This window comes from Coloeus monedula (genome assembly GCF_965178545.1).
Source record: "Coloeus monedula genome assembly, chromosome: 16".
Lineage (NCBI taxonomy): Eukaryota > Metazoa > Chordata > Aves > Passeriformes > Corvidae > Coloeus > Coloeus monedula.
In genome coordinates, this window is record NC_138796.1 from 10,372,798 (window position 1) to 10,393,372 (window position 20,575).

The 20,575-nt window shown below is 39.1% G+C and overlaps 1 protein-coding gene across 4 annotated transcripts in view; it reads left to right on the forward strand.

Annotated features, from left to right (window-relative positions):
* Positions 1-20,575, forward strand: part of TXNDC11 (thioredoxin domain containing 11) — a 27,101-nt gene continuing 6,526 nt past the window's right edge. For 2 of the 4 annotated variants that reach the window (XM_082292218.1, XM_082292220.1), the window contains exons 1-9: positions 1-157; positions 3,881-3,955; positions 4,245-4,461; positions 5,194-5,291; positions 7,161-7,290; positions 13,884-13,977; positions 14,966-15,078; positions 16,028-16,228; positions 17,461-18,244. In XM_082292218.1, coding sequence (XP_082148344.1) covers positions 12-157; positions 3,881-3,955; positions 4,245-4,461; positions 5,194-5,291; positions 7,161-7,290; positions 13,884-13,977; positions 14,966-15,078; positions 16,028-16,228; positions 17,461-18,244 — 1,858 coding nt within the window. In that variant the 5' untranslated portion in view covers positions 1-11. Of the gene's footprint in view, positions 158-3,880; positions 3,956-4,244; positions 4,462-5,193; positions 5,292-7,160; positions 7,291-13,883; positions 13,978-14,965; positions 15,079-16,027; positions 16,229-17,460; positions 18,245-20,575 lie in introns of those variants that run through there. The other 2 variants (XM_082292219.1, XM_082292221.1) reach the window with 2 other exon arrangements.

Below are 20,575 nucleotides of genomic sequence, written 5' to 3' on the forward strand. Positions count from 1 at the left end.
TCGGCCGGGTCATGTCGGTGTGCGCCGGCCCCGGCGACGCGGCGGCCCCGCGGCTGCGGCCTCGCGCCGCCCTGATGGCACGGCGGCCCGAGCTGCTGTGCGGCGCGGCCATCGTGCTGGGCTGCGCCTTCCTTGTCGCCCTCAAAGTCACCTGCAGGTACCGGCGGGGGAGCGGGCGGACCCAGGGCTCGGCCGGGGGGGGGAGAGGCCGCCGGCCCACCGCTGTTCCCAGAGGCGGTGCTGCATCGGGGCCTGGGGCAGAGCCGCCGGCGGGGCCCGGCGGGACGGGGTCGCCCCGCGGCGCCGTGTACCCTCTGCGGCCGGGTCGCCTTGGGCACGGGCATCCCCGGGGTGGGGGACGGATCCTCCTCCCGGGCCCCACCTCATGTAGTTCCCCCCATGGCACCCGCTATTGGTCGCGTGCCGGAGGATTCTATGTCCCCCTCAGCGTGGTGGCCGCGGGGCTGGCGATAAGAACGTGTCGTGGGGTGGGGGAGCCGAGTGTTTTAAGAGATATCTGCCCCACCGGGGGTGTCGTGCTGTGGCGGCAGGTTCGCGGGGGCACCCGCTCGTGAGGGCAGTATCGGGATATGCAGGGCGGTGTCTGAGGGTGCACCAGGCTGCTCCCTGGGGCCCAGTAATGGGACAGGAGGCATCGGGCAGGATTGATGCCCAGGAAGTTCCACCTGAACATGAGGAAGAGCTTCTTCACTGTGAATGACCGAGCACTGGGACAGATTATCCAGGGAGGCTGTGGAGTCTCCCTCACTGGAAATATTCCAGAACCATCTGGACACAATCCTGGGTCATGTGCTCTGGGATGGCCCTGCTTGAGCAGGGAGGTGGGACGAAAGGACCTACTGTGATCCCTTCCAACCTGACCCGTTCTGTGGTCTTGTGACAGGCACGTTGTTGAGATGGAGCTGCTTTTGCTCATCTCCAGAGGTAACTGGGACCTCGCACTGCCGCAGAAGGGCCGAGGGGGATCTAGGCTGCAGCCCTGCCCTCAGCGCTCTCAGCGTCGACGGGGCCCAAACGAGTCTCTTCTGGCTCATGTGTAGATGTCGTCAGCCCCCTTTGCCTGCACCTGCTTCGGATAGAAAGATGTTTCGTGGTTTCCGTGCCAATCTCTGGTGGTGCTCCTCTTGGGAGCTGGAACTTCCTTCTTTGCAAAGGGCTCTCCAGTTCCTGTTTGCCGAGAGCTGGTGTACGTGGAAGCAGGAGATGTTTGTACTGGAGGGGCGGGAAGCGGCGGCAGTGAACGATGGGCACAGGCTGCTCGGTTCTGGAGCCTAAACCAGGGTCTAAATCTTCTGGGTGGGTTTTAGGTCAAGGTGACTGTTACATGCTCCGGGTCATACTATATTAAGAATATCTACTGCACGTGGGGTTTAATTTTGATTTAATTTTAATTTTTAATGCAATGATGCTTCGTGCTCTCCTCTATTTAAAACCTGCTTATTCCTCTCAATTTTCTGCTAGCTGTGTTTGAAAGCTCACGGATGGAATGTGATTGGAATGTGGTTCTCACCACCCTGTACTCTGGAAGTTTGATTAAAGGGGTTCAGCTTTTCAGATCGTCGTTAAATAGACAAACTAATATCAGATAGGTATTCCCTGTTTGGTTGCTGTCAGAAATATAGAAGATTCAGGTGTAAAAATTTCTCATGAAATTTGGAGGATAGTTAATTGCACATGTTAACTATAAATACAGGACATAGTTTCTCACCACATGTCAGTATGATTTACTAGCAAGACATAGGACCAAGGCATAGGTAGTACCACTGCTCTTACAATATATAACTTTCAAGATCAATGGATAAAAAGTATGAAAAGGAAAAATTCCTTTACTACAAGGCAGTCCATTAGTGGGATTTGAAGTGTTGCGGGTTTATAGTGACTCAAGGAATAGCCAGGTGAGACCATGGGTTGTTATGGAAAGCCTGTGGTCTAGAACCTGAATTATTTCTGGCACTATGCAAATGTCTTTGAGACGATACCACTCTCAGGACCGTGCAGTCAAAGGGGCTGGTCCTGTAGGCATTTGCATGTACTTCTTCCCTTTATTACCAGGGTGTTCTCATGGAAAGTTTAAGTTTTTATAAGCTCTGGCAGCAGGTAAATAATGCAATCAGTGTTTTAATAAACAGTTTGTGATTATTATGTTTGTGTAATAGTTTCTTATGTAATCCTCAGTTTATATGTGCGTAAATTTTAGGGGTTTTCTTAGGAAACCTGGGAATTAGTCAAGGTATTCTGTTACATGTTTGGTGTTGTAGAGGAAGGCACTACTTAGCAAATCTCCTGAAGCAGCTGTTAGCTATTGATTTATTATGTTTTGGTTTTTAATAATTACTGGAGTTCTTTTCATATTTGAAGGTAGTCGTGTAGTTTCTGACTCACTCATGTCACGGGACTTCTGCTGATGTGTTCTGCTCATTCTTGGAATTTGGAGCCAATTCATTATCTAATTTTTAAGTCTTACGCTGTAATTCTTGAACTAGTCATCCTCTTTTGGTTTAATCAGTAGAGGAAGCAGAGGTTTTAAACGTATTGAGATTGTCTGTTTTCATTAAACTAGGTAAAGAGAAGATATTCTAGCTGATGTCTCTGAAGAAGTGTTGTGCTTTCAGCAGCTGATCAGCCTGTGTGTGCCAGAGCTGACATTGGAGCTGTGTCCTGTCCAGCTGGCAGGCAGAAATCATGGGAAGAAGCTGGCAGTTTGGATAATCATGGGGTGCAGGAATGGCAGGGAACCAGAGGTGTTGTTTGTGAGGTGACTGAAGAACTTAAGGGTGGGGAAGAAGGTGCTGAGTTGGTGATTGGGGGAGAAGGGAAGGAACACAGGTAGAAGTCCACAGAAGAAAGATTTTTGATGCTCTGTGTCAAACCATAATGTTGTGAGTGAAGGAATTAATGAATTATAAACATGAGGAACTCTCTAATATTTTCAAAAGTCTGGATTTAGAAGCAATTTTCTCTTACATGTGAATTAAGAATTTCCATTACTTACAGAAAATATTCTGGGGGCAATTCTAAAATGTTAAGCTTTAAGTGAGTAGCCTGGAAATGAGAGAAGAGCTCCAATACAGTTTTTTGCTGTATTGTAAAGACAAAGGTACTTCTTAAAAACTAGAAAGACTGTAAAGTTTGAAAGTGTGGCAGAGTTGTTAGGAGGTTGCTTAATATGAGTTTGACAGTGTTCAGGGCTCAATAATTCTATCACAATTACTAAAATTTTAACCTGAGAAGGATCAAATATCCATAATAAGATTTTTGTATTAGCTTTCTATTGCAACACAAAATAAAGAAATACATGATCTTTCCTAAAACTGCCAGTCCCATTACGAACCATGGCAAAATTGAGTATGACAGTATTGTCCAGTTTTCAGTCTGACTTACTCTAGTGTAAATATAGCTAGTGGAAAATTTTAAAATGAAGAAAATATAAAAAGAGAATAGGATCATTCACTTGCATTTAAGGCAGTTTATACCATAGCAACTTCTGAACACCTTGGAAGTGTCAAATTCTGGATTGTTTGATTGCTGATTGGATAGAAAGGGTTTCTTGAGTACTTGGTTTATGTTCTTCGTATTACTTACTGGCCAATCTAATTTCTCTTAAAAAACTTAATCTGTCATAATCTCTTTGAATTTAGACTGGTTGTTGATACTGTCCTTACAGTGCCCTGAACAGTTTGCAGTCCCTGCTCTGATCAGTAAAATAAACTAGCACACCTTTCCGTATCATTTCCTAATACGATATAAAATAACAGAAGTATAGAATACTGTAAAACAAAGCATAAAGCAGGGTAATAGGCTCTGTTTATATAAACATCACATCACAAAACTTTATGACCAGTATCTCTTTTCTTATCAGGGTGCTGTTACCTAAAGTACAAGTGTTAAAAGAGGATGAGGCCAGGGAAGAAATCAAAAGAAATCACTCTTCCTGGTAATTTTGTGCCCTACAGCAACCAACCATAAGAGTGTGAGCTAACGTACCCATAAACAGTGCATGGTATCACAGTGTGACTTTCTAAAGCTTCTGAAGGGTGATCTTTAGATTTTTATAGTATTTCATGAAACTAACTCAGATAACATAAATTGTAGTAATTTTGCATCAATTTCTAAAGTTTCGTCATTGCATGACTTTTGCTAAGAATAAAACTTAGGGCTTTGGGCACAGTTTTTTAACTACTACTGTATAGTCTCAATAACCACTCTTAATTTTCTTCCTGCAGCCGAGCAAAAGATGTAACAATGCCAGCGAAGCTTCCGGTGAATTTTTTCTCCACAAAATCTCCAGTCATTGATCTTTTTCGGGGGCAGTTAGACTATGCAGATCAGCTCCGTCAGGATTCAGAAATTGTGCTGTATTTCTTCTACGCTCCGTGGTGTGGGCAGTCCATTGCAGCAAGAGAAGAAATAGAACACGTGGCCAGCAGATTGTCAGACCAGGTAACTCCAGAGAAGATACCAATCTTAAACATGACCTGCTAACTTTTCAATGTCCAAGCTGATGCTAATTTCTGTCTTCTCATGGGAAACAGTTGGACTTGAATGCTCACATTTTAGGGTGACTCATCAGTCACCTTAATTTTAATTTAGCATACAGAGTGTTAGAATAAATGGAGACAGCCTGTGATTCCTGCTCAGTTGTCCGTTATTTCTGCTTCTGAATGGGGAGGTCTACAAGTTTCTTGTGAAGTGTTCTCAGATTTATTCACCTGCCTTCAGACAGAAATTCCATGGAATTTGCTTCCAATTCTGGGATCCTTGGAGACACTAGTAATCATATAAAGATTGTACTTTATATACCATAGAACTGCGTTCAAGCAGTTGGGTGCCTGTGAGCACTTCACAGGTACAGCTGTCCTAAACCTCCACTTGTTGAGCTCCACTCTGCAGAAAAAGTAATTAATGTGGGTTATGACTAAATTAATAAATTTGAAGGATTTAGATTAGGAAGCATAAAAGCTAGAAAGAGCAGTGACCAAAAGGATTACTGTTGCAAAATGACAAAAAGAATAAAAAAAAAAAGTCTGTCTGTGACAGATATGGCATACTGAGTTGAAAAGGCCCTGAAAATATCAGATGAAATGGATTGGAAAAAGTGCATCAAGTACATCTTGGATAAACGAGGTCACAGTAATGTACTTTGTTGGCTGTGAATTTTTACCTGCTTTGCAGGTGCTGTTTGTGGCTGTAAATTGCTGGTGGAACCAGGGGAAATGCAGGAAGCAGAAGCATTTCTTTTATTTTCCTGTGATACACTTGTACCATCGGAGGTAAGATTTCGTATGTACAGTCTGGGTTTTTTAATTGTTGTTTTGGGAAACAGATACCATACAAAGTGCTGCATTTTGAAAATGTTACATTTCTGGCTTCAGTAAATAGTTCCTGGGTAGATTCTAGGTGAGCTCATCCTGTGTGCTGCACAAGTGCTGGGTAGGGCTGTAACTGTCAGTTAAATGACATGCTGGGCAATTCTTCATCCTTATGGAAATTTTGGTTTGCCTGTGCATCTCCTGGAAGTTCTGTCTCCAATGAAAAGAAGTCAGAGTTACGTATTAATTTCAGATGTCTGCTTGCTCTGTAGATGGATTATAACAACTGGTCCTAATTTATGACAGCATTAAAGAATGTACCTAAGGGTTGTTGAAGGAATTTAAGTGCATATTTAAATTGCACTATGTACTGAAGATCTTGTTCTAATTTTGAACTTTGCGCTCACTTTTTTGTTCCCCAGAAGCTAAGATCATTGTATAAAATTTCATGTAACCTCACTTTTATTTTTTAGTATTTGTATGTATTGTCCTTTTTTTCTCTTTGTGTGGAGCAGAAGGTAAGGAAGCACAGTTCCCAACAGTTTCTAATAAAAGCATTTATCCCTGTATTTTACTTTCTATTTTGCTAGTTTTGAACTGCAGCTCTCTTTCATTACAGAGGCTGATTTTGCTGTTGGGGGGAATTTATGCATTGAGGAGGAGCAGTCCTGGTCTTTGTTAGCTGAACTTGTAATAGACACAAGAGACACTGGCATAATTCAAACTGTAATAAAAGAATCCTACAATGCCACTTGGATGTACATTGACTTAAACTTACTTGATCTTGAAATCACAACACAGTAGATGGATGCACTTGGTATCATTAGTAACATTAAACAGTTGTAACAAGATGAGGTGTAAATTGCTGTTAATATTTCATAAGATCCTGAAGGACAATGCATCCCTCATGCCTGAGATACTAAACCTCACATGTGGTGCCCTGGGCATGTGACGTGTTGAGCAGTGAGTATTGCTGTGAAGACAGAGGTTTGTAATAAACCAGTGCAGGATGTAGAATGATCTAGTGGGCTCTAGGAGACCATTTTGAAGCACCTCAATATAGGTATCTCATTGCGAATTGGGTATTTTCCAGTGTGCCTGTATGTATAAGGTATATTAAAAATGCATCACATTAAATTCTTCAGTGGAAATGGACTAATTCTTTATGCTTTTTGTGTTTGATTTCATTTGGGACAATGATGCTTTGTCCAGCCCAGTGATAATCAGGAGGAGAACCTCTGGAAATTGTAGCTGCAAGCCCCAGCCCACTTTATGTTTTAGCACTGCCTAACGTGGTGTGAGCTGTTTTATCAGATGGCTGGGGGGGGAAACGGGAGCTTTGCCGAGTCTGTTCATCTGTAGTGCGACTGAATTTGTCCCTGCTTTGCTGATTGCTGCTCATAAAAGCCTGTGTAAAAATATTGCACCTTTTCAGATTGATACTGCTTGAGACACTGAAAAAACAAGGGAAAAGAGTGACATTTTTCAGATCTGTATTTTTAAGTCACATGTGTTTACTTTGGACAAAGTGGAAAGATATGTATATGGTCATGTAATTCATACTTGAGTTTTACCAAGTTCTTTAATGGAACTCGGAAGTGGTCTCCATCCCTCCGTGCTCACCAAGACACTGCCCCTTCCACAGATATTCTGGCTCTTGCCACTGGTAACACAACTCCCTAATCAGTTACAGAAGCCACTGGTAAAACACAGAGAGCAATTCCCTAGAGGCTGAGCATGCTGTCTATGTAACTCCTATCTGCCACCCCCAGGAGGGACTCTCTATTGTTAATTTAAGTCTTAATGTTTTATTATTTTTTTTGGTACTAGTTTTGGACCAATTGAATACAAAGGCCCTATGAGTGCTGTTTATATTGAAAAGTTTGTTCGCCGGGTGATGACACCACTACTCTACATCTCGTCTCGATCAAAATTACTAGATTTCCTCTCAAATTATGAGGTACTTGTCTCTCTTCTCTAGCTTTACCACTGTGGTTCAGAAAGAGTTTGACTTGTTTAAGGATTAAATTTGATCTGCTCCAAAGTACTAGTTTATTTTCAGGATCCTGAAATCAGTGCCCTGTAAATTTGTTAAAATCATAAAAATATGAAATAACAAATTCATAATGTTGGTTCCTTGTACAGTTACTATTATGATTTAGTGATGCTCTTAATTTACATTACTTTAGTATGTAGAGACAACAGTCAAAGTTGTTACCTCACCAAACTGTTACATACAAACAAGAAAGAAGGGAGAAATCTTTTCACAAAAGTCTTGCAGTCTAAGTTGGGACAGCATTTGTGAAATATATAATCGTTACTTTAATTTTAAAAGGAATAATAAGCTTTTCTAGTAGGATAAGTCTGTTAAGTGAAAACAAATGTGAAACCAGTTGAAGTGAGGGCTTGTAATCACTTTGTATGTGATAACTTGATGATTTTAATCCACTGGAATACGATGTTTTATTCATTTCAGTCTGTTGTGTTCAGGGATGCCAAGATTGGTAGCAATACTGTTGGATTAATAACTTCCAGTTAGACAAAATGTGCTTACAGCAGAGCCATTTAAAATCCCTTTATAACTGTTCATTCTTATAGTGCACAGTGGAGAAGTACCATAATGTTACTAAAGCCCAAGCTATTAGATCAGTGTGGAAAACCTGACCCACAAATCAGTGCAGTGGCAGTGGGCACAACATGGGAGGGACCCTCCAGTGTCTTGGACTGAAGAAGATCCCATGTGAGCACCTGGTGCATGTTGCAGTGCCTGGTTCTGCTGCAGGATGGAGCATGAGCTGTGCTGTTCAGTGGCAGCTGCCACAGCATAGGGGACACACACTGGTAGTTCCCCTGGGTAGGACACTCTTCATGCCAGGAACTGCTACTGGGTTTGGTTTTCCAGTGTTTTAAGTGGGCACTGTGAGTCAGGAGTAGTGAGTTGATCACAAGCAGTTCTGTTGTCCTTCCACTGCTTCAGTTTTGCTGTTCTAAAATTCTAAACCATTTTTTTGCCTCTTACAGAGATTTGAAGAAGGCCATGCTTGGTTTTTGGTTTGTGTTCTGTCATTTCTTGGTAGACTGCAGAAGGTTACTAATGAGCATATTGTCATTAAGCTTAAATTTGCTTAACAGTAAGAGGTGCACTTCCATTGGAAAAAGACTAAGATGAAAGACAAATTGAGGGGGGAACAACAAATAATTTTAAAATACTGCTTAGCAGTTGAATAGATAATTTTGTTTCTGTGTTCAAAGTTCCCCCCTTCCTGTGCTTGAAATGCAGTGGCTCCAAGTGCTGAGTTGCTGTTTATGTTCAGCATCTGTTGGTTCTTTTTTTTTCTGCAATGGCCCAAGAGTAGAGGCTGTTCTGCTGTGTTGCCCCACAGTCATTCATGCCTTAGGTTCTGTCCCAGGGCGTGGCTCCAGGTGCTCAGTGTCTTGCCTCTGTAAAGTTAAGCAAGAGGGGAAGGAGGGGCTACAAAAGTAACAGATACAGATAAGATGAAAGAAGCAGAATTGTTTATGAAGATGGATGCAGAGAAAAACATAGACACAAAGGAAAAGTTAGTTTAAACTAGAAATAAACAGGTTGTTTTATCACTTCAAACAGTCAGAAATGTGAACGTTTTACAATGTTTTCCATGCGAGCTGAGAAATTGATACCTTTTGTAGGAGAAGATAAAATCCAGGGGTTAGTCCTGTGTTTAAGAAGTGAGGAAGTCTGGGGAATAGAGTAGATTATGGGAAACTGGGACATGTGTGGCACAAACTAATTACTATTTTGAGACCCTTGGCTAGTGTCTTCCTTTGACTTTTGATCTTCTCTCTATAAAAAAATACTAATTTTTAGCAGAAGGGAAAGGACAGAAGGCTGTCAAGGATTGCTATTGGGCACTTTGGCCACTGTCTGCTGCTGGATCATGTTTTTGTGATTTCACTGAAAAGCTAATTAATTTCAAGCTCAAAATAATTTGAAAGATTTGTCATCATCAGTGTCTAATTTTCGGTCCTGTGTTCTGATAGCAAATGGGTTCTGCAAACTAGGAGAAATACTGATGAGCAGAGTGCAGTTAATGTAGGAACAAGTGGTGGTTGTCACTTGGTCTTTAGTTCGTTCCTCGACCTGATCACGTGACATGCCGTGTTGCTCTCACTAGAGGGCGCTCAAATCCTGTGAAAAAAATTTGGGATCCTGCGTTCTCTGATGCTATTTAAGGTTGGTTTGTATGGGGTTGTGGAATGATGCTAGTGCAAAACTGGAAATGGATAAGAATAAATTTTTGAGAGCAAGGAAAATATGCCATTTGGGAAGCAGTTAAAATCTTGGAACGCTGAGGAAGATCTAAGTTAAATGACAAGAAAGATGCAGTTCTTGCCATAATTCAAGGTTCCTGTGAGTACCTGTAATCAGATTTTCTTTTGTTTTCTTAACTGCAGAGATGTAGCAGTTTGATTTTAATCCAAACTGGCATCTCTCATCCCTCATCTGACTGACCCAGCTGCTAGAAATGGCCTCGGCCTCCTGAGGCACAGAGGAAGAAACAGGAAGCCACTGTAGTTAGACAAAAAGCTTCACTCCTTTATGAAAATTAAATGTGCCCAGGGCACTCATAATTTTCCGGCTTCAGGAGAGGTAGGAGAGGAGTTGGTCTCTCTGGGAGGTGGCTGGTGTGTCTCTTAACATGATGTCAGCTTTCTGCTGTGCTCTCTTTGTGTAGGAATGCTTCCTGAGCATCAGCCAGCTGTGTGAGATCTGTCGCAGCTGGGTCTTGTGTGGTGCCAGTGTTAAGTGATGCTGTGAAAATTTGCTTTCAGGTCTGGGTGCACAATGATTTTAACATCACTGAAAAATGATGTTAAATGTAAATTTAATCTCATATCAGTCAACAATTTCTTTGCATTTCTGCAGTACAGATTCAGTGGTATGTAATATTGGTTCTTCTGTTCCCTAGAGAAGACACATTTCTTTGCTCTTGCTGTTTTCTTTCCCATGTTCACAGATAAAATGAGGCAGGAATTGCCTGCCTGCACAAGTCTGAGAGTCTGAAAAAAGTAATCTCCCTGACCTCAATGCAGTATAGCCAAAACATTTTAAAAATTACAATCTGGGATAGAAATAACTGGAGCATTAAAAGCATTTATGTAACTGTAAACTAATCAATAGGTGTGGGATTTTCCTATCTCCTGTTCCCATTATTTCACATTTTTGGCCTTTGAATTTCAGAGCTCTTTCATCACAGTCATTTAATGCTGCGACTAATTTCTGCAACTCTTCCAGTCAGCTGTAGTTTCAGTGATTCCCACCACCCTATGCAAATTTTGTTCCTCACCCTTTTCTCCCTTTTCTAAAGTTCTTACAGAAATATTGAACTGCTTGAGTATCAGTACACATCCTGGCTGGCTGTCTTTGGCTGCTGAAAAACATTAACTTCTAACTGTAGTTTTTTGTCTTTCCTACTAATCTGGAAAAGGGCCTTCTGTGTTATTCCTTATCACCTTAGTTTCTTCCGGAGTCATTGGTAACAACTTCTAGACTTCAGGGAATTACAGCATGCTGTATGGAGTCATCTACATGCTTGCTTATTCCTTCCAAGAACTGTGATAGGCCTGAGGCATGGTTCAGTAATAAAATTGTGCTGGCTTTTCTCCAGTAGAAATTACTCATCTGAAAATCTCTGTTCATTCTGAAAGTTTCCATACTTGCTGTTTTGTAATTGTTGAGATTCTTGGTAAGTCTGTTACTTGATTTAATTACATGCCGTCACTTCCCATTCCTGTGGTGTAGAGACCAAGCAAGAAATAGGCTCCACTACAGTTAATGATTTTGTATTTCCATATATGAGCTTCATTTGGAGATAGCACTAAGAAATCTTCACTAATGACATTCTCGGGTTTGTTCCAAAGCCCTTCCTACAGACACTTGGTTGGAGACGGGGACTGAAAATTGTTTCATGGAAAGAAAAGCTCCAGCAAGCTCCACTCTAGCAATGCTCATGCTCCTAATGCCCCTAAGCACCCCTGTGTCACATGTCAGTATTTACTCCTCCAACTTTAGACAGCAGCAGGTCATACCCTGTTCAGCTGATTACTCCTCACTGCCTGCATGAGGATGGGCACCCAGAGCTGCACACAGGTGGTTGCTTGGAAGCAGCTGATCATCTGTAACAGATTGGGTGTAGATGTCCTCATAAACTGTTTGCAGGCAGCTGTTACTGAGTTTTGGAGGGTCTTATGTGAAAGAACGTGGGAGTTGCTGTCAAGCTCTTCTTGGCCTACTTGTACTCCAAAATAAGAACCTCTTGTTTACATTGCGATACCTCTTCTGTGCGACTTGAACCTCACTTGTGCAGAGCAAGAATTGTTGTTAGTTGCAATACCTGGAAGTGTTCAGTCTTGTTAAAAAAGCTTCATTCTTACAGACAGGGAAACTTTCACTGTACTTTCATTGTACCCTTTCCTCATGTACAATTGCAGCGTGTAACAGGGTGAAATTTTTAACTGGTCTGGGCTGATCATTAAAAGGACATTAATTAACCAGATTACTGATTAGGCATAGAGCATTAGTAAATACCAGTATATATAGTAGTGTAGTATATATTAGTATATAATAGCATATATTCTCCCACTGCAATTTTTTTTAATTGAAAAAAACACTTTCCAAAAATTATCTTTGGGAAACATTATTCACAATCTGGAAGTCTTAAGCCGCTGTTAGTGTACAGCAGAACTGGCAGTCTGAATTAGAAAATTACCTTTTAAATAACATTATAAATATTTCTGCATCTGACTTCTGGCTTCTTGCCACATTTTACTGTCACTTTTGACTCTTCTTTCATTCACTGTTTGGTGTCCTAAATTCAGTTGGTACAGGATTAGTATTCAAGAATGGTCCTAGAAAATGGGAAGCTAAAATTTTGATAATCTTATCTGTCTCCTTATTTTGGTTCAGTTGAATGCTTTAAAAGTTTTTTAGAAGAGATTGTTTCTTTTTACTGTCTTAGTTTGGAACCAAGAGAAAAAGATGAAGATTAATTACTAACCTGTATGTTGTTTAAAAATGAACACTGAGTGCTATTATTTTGCTGTGTTTTTTCACTAGTATTTTATTTATATTTGTATTTTCTTCTTGGTAATTACTATTGCAGAAATTTCACTAATTGTTTGTAACTCATTTTTATTATTGATAATTTTCTTGGGGTACCTCCCGAGGAATCTTCATGAACAAGGGGTTTATGCTTAGCATTCATCCATGTAAGAGAATTCCTGCCTAAAAAGAGAAGTCGTGAGGTGGAATGGGCAATATTGCTATTGGTGAACATCTTCAGATTGCTAATTAGTACTGAATTATGTCAGTGTGTAAGGCTGATGTGAATAACTGAATTCATATAAATAATAACAGGTAAAATGTATGCACTTGTTTTAAAAAGAAATATAAAATTTTATATGTAGAACTCAAAAAAAACCAACCAAACAAAGCAGCCTCTGAAATACCGAATGAAAATACTTATGTGAGGATATATTTGCCACACAAATGGGTGCCTGGTGAGTCTGGAATCTTCTGTTCCACAGCAGTCCCTGGAGTGCTCTTGCTTTGTGTGTCAAATGACTTCTGTATGCACTAGTGGAAGTGAGAAACAAATACACAAAATAACAAAATTCCATCACTTACTCTGTCCTGAAAGTTTATTAAGCCCACTTGAGTGATGTGTTAAAAACACAATTAATACTAACTTTGAATGGATTATATTTGGAAAAATATAAAATCAAAGCTTAAGTGAAATACTGGAACCAGAAAAATCTAGACTTTTTTCCTCTCTGTTCCAAGTCAGCTTCTCCCAGATTCTCTTCCTGACTTTAATAGGAAGTCATTCACCTGGAAAAATCAATAGGCCTATTCTGGGATGAGTTGTTTAAATTTTGAATTGTCTATCTGGCAATTTGAAGAGCTTTATGTGTATGCAGATGGGATATGGAGTTCTCAAGATTTTTATGCAGTTGGTCTCACTGACTCTTGCAGGATATACTGAAAGGATTTACAGTGACTGTAGCTTAAAGATGATCACTTGTCTTAGCAGTTCAGGTATTCACACACAAAATGTGTGAATTCTTATGTAAATTACTAATTATGTGCAACATAAACAATTAAAGTATTACTGCTTAAGCCCTTTATACTCTGAAAAATTGTATTTCATATTCTAGTTCTGAAAGAAGTCTTTATGATGCTTATGGTTTTTATCTTGGTGCTGGAACTGGTTCAAAATACAGTTGCAAAGCAAATATTAATTGTTCTTGGTGAACTTCAACATGGGAAACACACCATTAGAAACGTAACATCCATAAAGCCCCTCTCTCTTACATAAGCTTTTGAATGACAGCTTCATTCTTTGAATGAGAACTGATTTTGATTGTCTTTTAATATTAAAATTTTTATTGCAGCATAAAGTGACTGTTCTTCAGTAAACATTGTTGTCTTTTAAGAGTCTGTTGTGTTTTACTGTAGTTCCATATATTTATACTTGAAAATAGCTTAAGTAACTCTAATTCTTACTATTTCAGCCTGGAGTTGTGGGATTTTTTGAGTTCAATGCTTCACCTCAACCTCCTGGTTATTTGACATTCTTCACATCAGCATTACATTCATTAAAGAAAGGTAAAAGCTCCATTTTCATAATTTAAGTCCTCTGTGAATGAGTTATGTCTAAATGCTTCAGTAGTTTTTTGTAATATTTAGTCTTTGTCTTGTGCAGCATGTTCAGTGTCAGAGGCTTTGGGATGAACTTGACTGTGTCAGCACTCAGTAGCTGAATTCAGTGATGTGGTCCTGGGTGGAGTTACAGAGCTGCTACAAGGCAGCTTGAGCAGGGTTTTCTCCCCCTCTTGTTTTGCATCGATAATCTAAAATACAATACCTCTTGTTTGTGTTTACACATGCAAACTGTGTGATGATTAATACCTCCTTTTTGGGTCATGAATTTTGGATGGAACTTTCTCAAAGTTAAGATTAACATGTTGTATAAATATTCTTTCCTATCAGCAAATGAAGGATATTCATACCACCCTGCTTATTTTTTACTGTGCCACTGATGTGATAAAGAGCCTGTTCTATATTTTGTTCTGTGATTTTCGCATTTATATGTTGAATTAGTTCTTTGCAACCTAAAGATAAGCAGTCTGTCTTTATCTGTGCATATTTATAAATGTAGAATAAATATTTATAAATTATATATATATATATACTCTAAATGTACAGTAAATGTACATCACTTAAGCAATGTTCATGCCTTTCCCTTACATGTATCATCTTGGCTTTTGAGATGCCATAAACCATTGCAAGGTGCATCTATGATACCAGATTCTATATTTCATAAGCAAATTGGGGATTTGGACAATTCAGGTTAAATAGACAGGACTCTATACATGTGCAGGACTCTATACCTGGAGTGCAGAAAAGGAACACGTTTGTCCTTCTTGCCATCTTTCTTCTGCCTTAATCACCAGTGTTGGCAGTTGCTATTCACAGATTTCTGTGCCTTTACACAGCAGTGTTGTATGTTCTGGTTTGAGGGTGGTATTCTAGGCCTTTCAGGGGAGTTCAGTGTGTGTAATTGTATTCAAAGATTGCGAATCTGCCCTTTCAGATTACCTTGGGACGATACGCTTTGGAGTGGTCACAGATAAACGGGTAGCAGAGGAGATCTCCCTGGTGCATTCTGGCAGTGTGTATTTGCACAGACATGCCAACACATCTCTTGTGAGTATCGCTCTCTGCTGTAGGGACTCTGATTTGGTACAGAGATGCTCAGGGATCAGAATTAGAAGACTACTTGAATGAGGATGTGGACAAAGATTTTGTGAAGGGATAGTAGGAACAGTGAAAACTTGCATTTTGGCTTAAAGGTATAACATGATACTGTTTTGAAAAATCACACAAATTAAGTTATTTGAATTTATAATAACTCTTAATCCATGTGCCCTGTTTTTTGAAAAGCTAAGGCTGAAAATACTAACTTTCAGATTTACTCTTTGGCATAGACACACTACCTGCCCACACTGGCACCATGAGTGAAAACTCTGTGAGGATAGGTATTGTGATGTGTATTTTATTCAATTGAGACTAGGGAAAACAGGGATATTTTAGGTGAAATAACATAAAATACGTCAAATTACTTTTGTCTATACAAATTATTTAGGATAAACTTGCTTTAATACATTAAAATTTATTCTAGAAGCTCTGAGCACTTTTTGTTACAGATTTCTTTTCTCTGCATTCAGGAATAAGAAATACCAGTTTTAAATGCAGTCATGATGTTTGGTTCTTAAAAGGCTAATTTAAAAAGAGTTACTGAGTAGTGGGAAAAATGTTCTTATACGCTGTAAATTAAAATATGTGATGATACCAGCTTAGAGGTCTTTCACTTACAAAGAAAATTTGTACTATTGAGAATATAAAGATGCAATAAAAGGAAGAGGAGCTTCCCTGGTAGAATCCTTTTTGCTTGTGGATGTTACTATAATCTGATGAGCATTTGGGAAGCTTTTCCAAAGGAAAAGGGTGTATGAAATGCTGAAGTTTGCTGACACTCATTGCATTTAGAAAAAGAGTTCTAGTCATTACAGTAACAAAGCATGCCATACTGAAGAACTGCATTTTTTACTAAATCAAGTGAGGACAAAGAACTATTTTTTTTTCCCCCTTCAAGATCTATCCAAAAGACATCATGAACTTCACTGCTGAGAACATTTGCAAGTGGGCTCTGGAAAATCGGGAGATGCTCATACGTTGGCTGAGACCACATGGTGGGAAAAGCCTTCTTCTAAACAATGAGCTGAAGAAAGGACCAGCACTTCTTATATTTATACCTTACAATCCCCTAGCAGAAAATCATCCTCTTTTAGATGAAGTAAGTGAAATAAGTTTTTTTTAACTTCAAAAATACTAAAACTTGAGAGCTGTAGTCAGGGGTCTGAGCTTGACTGTGACAGATACCTCATTTTATTTCACTATTCTAAGTATCCAGTTTTGTTTAAAACCACTTTCTCAAGCCATATTATCACAACTCCCTTACACTGGTTTGCGTCTCACACAGCGTGCCTTTGTCTCACTCAACAGCTGTTTAGAACAAGCATCTAACTCTTCTTGACCTCCTCCTTTTTGTGGTAGGTGCTGTGTAAGAAATGCAAATCTTTGCCAGCTGGAACTGAAGACTTGTGTGTTTTGTCTGCCGCATTCTATTTCTCCTCTCCTGTCTTTCCAGAGGTGTAAAACCGGACAATGTTATTTGAAATACAGCCCAATCAAACTACTCAGAGCCAATCTGATTTTTATATCCCGTGTGCTCCTTAGTCACCTTCCAATTTTCTCTTTGTCTGAACTGCCTAGGACAGGAGCTTGTGGAGCTGTGCAGAAATGAGATAGGGAAACTAAGAAAGGGAATTCCTTTTATGGTCCATACATATACCTTTTCTCTGCTTTGTTTTACCCTTGGTTATGAAAAGCAAAATGGTGATGGTAGCATAGGAATGTTTGCATGGAGGGACAGGTTGTTTTTTTCCTATATTCTTTCTTCTTTCAATATTTTGCTGTGCAGAGTACACTTGAGTATTACAACTATATGCCTGTGGTTGGGAGAATACAAACATTGCTTCAGCATTCTTAGTGATTGTACAAAATCTGTGCGCTACCTATGCCACAAGAAACCTCTGTTCCCTTTCCATATGGGAATGCTTTAATTTATTTTCTCCTCCTATTGGAAAATGAGGGAAATTCAGGAACCTCTACTCACTAACACTTCATGTAGTGGGGTTTAACCATAGAATGTAGTGTTATTGCACTGTCGTAAATCGGATGCATAGAGGACCTTGCAATTAGTGGATGGAATAATATTTTAAAGTGACTTTATTGTTCTCCATATTCAATGTTTATATGCTGAAATACTTGAAAATTTAACTTCTTGTTGTCAAGTGAGAGCCCCCTGTAATTTTTTGAAAGAACAAAGATTACTCAGCTTCGTGTTTCTGAAATTCCATCTCTAGTTGCATATAATGTTGTTAAACAGATAACTGCATTTGGGTGAACTGTGTACAGTTAATCCTGATTTTTTTTTTTTTCCTCTCTTTTGTTTCCCCCCCATAGATTACCAAAGTGGCCTTGGAATACCACAAGTGTAATAAAAGCCAGGCAGCTGAGCCAGATCTTCAGCACTTAGGAGACTCTGATTCGCCAGCTTTTGATTCCTCTGTAACAGATGTGCATCTGAAGTTCTCCGAAACATTTCCCATAGCCAAGTACCCATGCTGTAACACGGTGGTGCTTCCACAGTGGCACTCAATCTCCAGAACTCACAATGTCTGTGAGCTCTGTGTTAACCAGACTCTTGGTGTCAAGCCAAATAAAGTCCATGTGCCACACTGTAACTTTTTAGAGATAGAAGCAGCTTTGGATTCTTTCTACCTCCAGGAACATACCTTTTTTCAAGTAATATCAAATACCATAGAATGCAGCAATTTCTTAAGTTTCTATAGTCCCTTTAGCTATTACACTGCATGTTGCAGGACAGTAAACAGGCATTTTTTAAGTTTCATTAGTTCTGAAAAGACCATCTTTCAGACCCCCAAAGTAGCATTTTCTTCCCATGGGAAGAAAGATAACACTCAATTTTCTATTCCTCACATTGAGGATAGGAATTGTTTTATTCCTGACCTTAATATTAGTAGCACGAACATTACTGGTCTGAGCTGCAGGACCAACAAAACCTTGAATCTCTATCTACTGGATTCAAATCTCTTTTGGATATATGCAGAGAGACTAGGAGCATCAAGATCTACTCATATTAAGGAATTTGCTGCCATTGTTGACCTGAAAGAGGAAGTGCACTATGTCCTGGACCAGAATCAGTCACTTGTTGGACCTACCCTCGGTACAGTATCCACTATACAAATTCTTGAATTCAGGCAATTATGTTTCCAAGCAGGAATGGAAAACTTGCTGCCATTTTGAAAAGTGAGACTACTTTGTGAAGTTAACATTGGGAATTATAATTTATTCTGTTCTATTTAGTAGTTAACCAAGCATTTATGAATGATTCTGTTGGCTAGAACAGAATCATGTTGTAGGTGACATAAGAACTAAGTTCCTTATACCAGAATTAATTTATTTTATAAGAAGTGAACCTTAAAATGTGTGATTCTTGACTGCCTGATGCCTTGGTGAATTTTAAAAGCTAAATTAATTTGCATGTGGAAAAAAATTTCTATTCATTTAAAATATTTGATATTACAGAAGATGTTTGTATACTAATGGTGGTGTTGATGTTTGCTCAGCTGTTTTTTGTACTATAATATCACAGAATTTTGGGACATACTGACCACTTATCAGCAGAGACTTTCCCATCCTCTTGTCCTCTGAAACTAACTTAAATTGTTTTATATTTGTTTTGAAAAGTGTGTCTGTTCTCAAGGTAGCAGCATAGATCTCTGAAGTGGTTGTGGCCAAATCTGCCAATTATTATTATTTCCTGTCTGAATTGGAGGAGAAAACAAAAAAAAAAAGAAGAAGAAAAAAACGGGAAAAAAATCTGACAAAACAACTCAAGGATTGCAATTCTGATTTATTTGCAAGTTCTTGAATAAGACAAAATAACCCTAACCATGTGCATTTTCCTGTCATGCTGATGTGCAAAACTGAGTCTACCTTCAGAAAATACTGCGTTTCTTAATGTTAACTATGTAATCAAACATGGAAGAAAATTCAGGTATTAAATTGCTCAAGAACACACATCAATATAATTCTTACAGCACTAATTACAGTTCTTTTTTGCATTCAATCTAAGTACAAAAGTATGCACAACATAGAACAAATAGCCATGTTATTCTTAAGGATCACATGCAGCCCTGTATCCTGTCTCTATCCCAACCCCTCAGGACAAGACTTTGGAAAAACAAACAAAAACCTCAGTGACCATAAAAAGCTACTTGGGAAATATTAAGATAAGAATGAGGACATATAAATTTCCTTCCCCTTTGTGCTCCCAGTACTTTCTGTCTCAAACATTTCTTAGGTCACAGGATTTCCTGAGCATAGTGAGGGTTTCTCTGCAGAGCAAGACTCAGTACATTTCTGTTCCATCATTTGAACTTCCAGAAAACTTCTGCTTTTACGTATTTTGTCAAGGAGTGTCTGATTTATGCCTGGGGCTTGTGCTTTTTATTTTAATTTTTTTTAACTCCTTAAGATCTTAACTTTTAATATTTCATAAAATCAAACCAGATTGGTGCTTAATACCTTTTTCAGATCTCGCTCTTTGCAGATAGTTTCTAGAAAATCAGGAACATGTCTGTAATTAACCCCTTCCTTTCAGTTGCTACTTAATCATGCATAGATACTCCAAATCTGGGGATGTAAAAAGAAAAAAACCTCTTTTGGCCTGGTGTGAGAATTTAATGAAATGCTGAATAGTTAATAAAGAGCTAAGTGTACTGCTGTTTGCATTTCAGAGATAAACTTGATGGTCTGGTATTTTGTGTATCTGTACAAAAGTGACAGTTTTACTTGGGCTTAGTTTTTGTGCTGGCAATACAAGCACAAGGTTGTTTCTATTTGACCAAACAATTATTTTTATTGTTTTTCATATTTTACCTTTTGTCTTGATTATTGAATAATCTTACTTTTTAATGCACAGAATAATACTTCTCTATCCAAGTTGAAAAGAAGGATATTGCTGATATCTTGCAGCAATTGAGAGAATGTAGTTCAGGCTCAGAGTAGTTTAGCTGAAGGTAGTTGAGGGCTTTGGAGCTTATTTTAAATTTTTACCAGTGGCCAGCTACTTGTTACATATCTTAAAATTAAGGAGAAAGTAGAACAAAGAGAAAGGTGGTCCCTGGTAGACAAAAGGGGGTTGGTTGTATTGGCATGGTAATAGCAGATATTTAAAGGTCCAAAGAAGGGAATTGCAGAGAAAGTAATTAAAAATGGAAGAAAAAATGCAAATAAATGTGGAACTAAGTGGAGCCTTTCAAGATAATGTAGGTGTTAAAAAATGGAGAGGTTACTATTTATGACTTAGCAGGTATGTGGTTAGGAGAACAGAATATTATTATTATAGCACATTGATACAAGATTAAAGTCTGGTGTGGCAAGTGACAAGACTGTAATGAGCAAATTAAAAAAAAAAGAGCAGTGAAACTTTTTCCTGTTTTCATATCAGTTGTGGTTACTCGAGAGTTGATCCAAAACTTAGAAATTAATG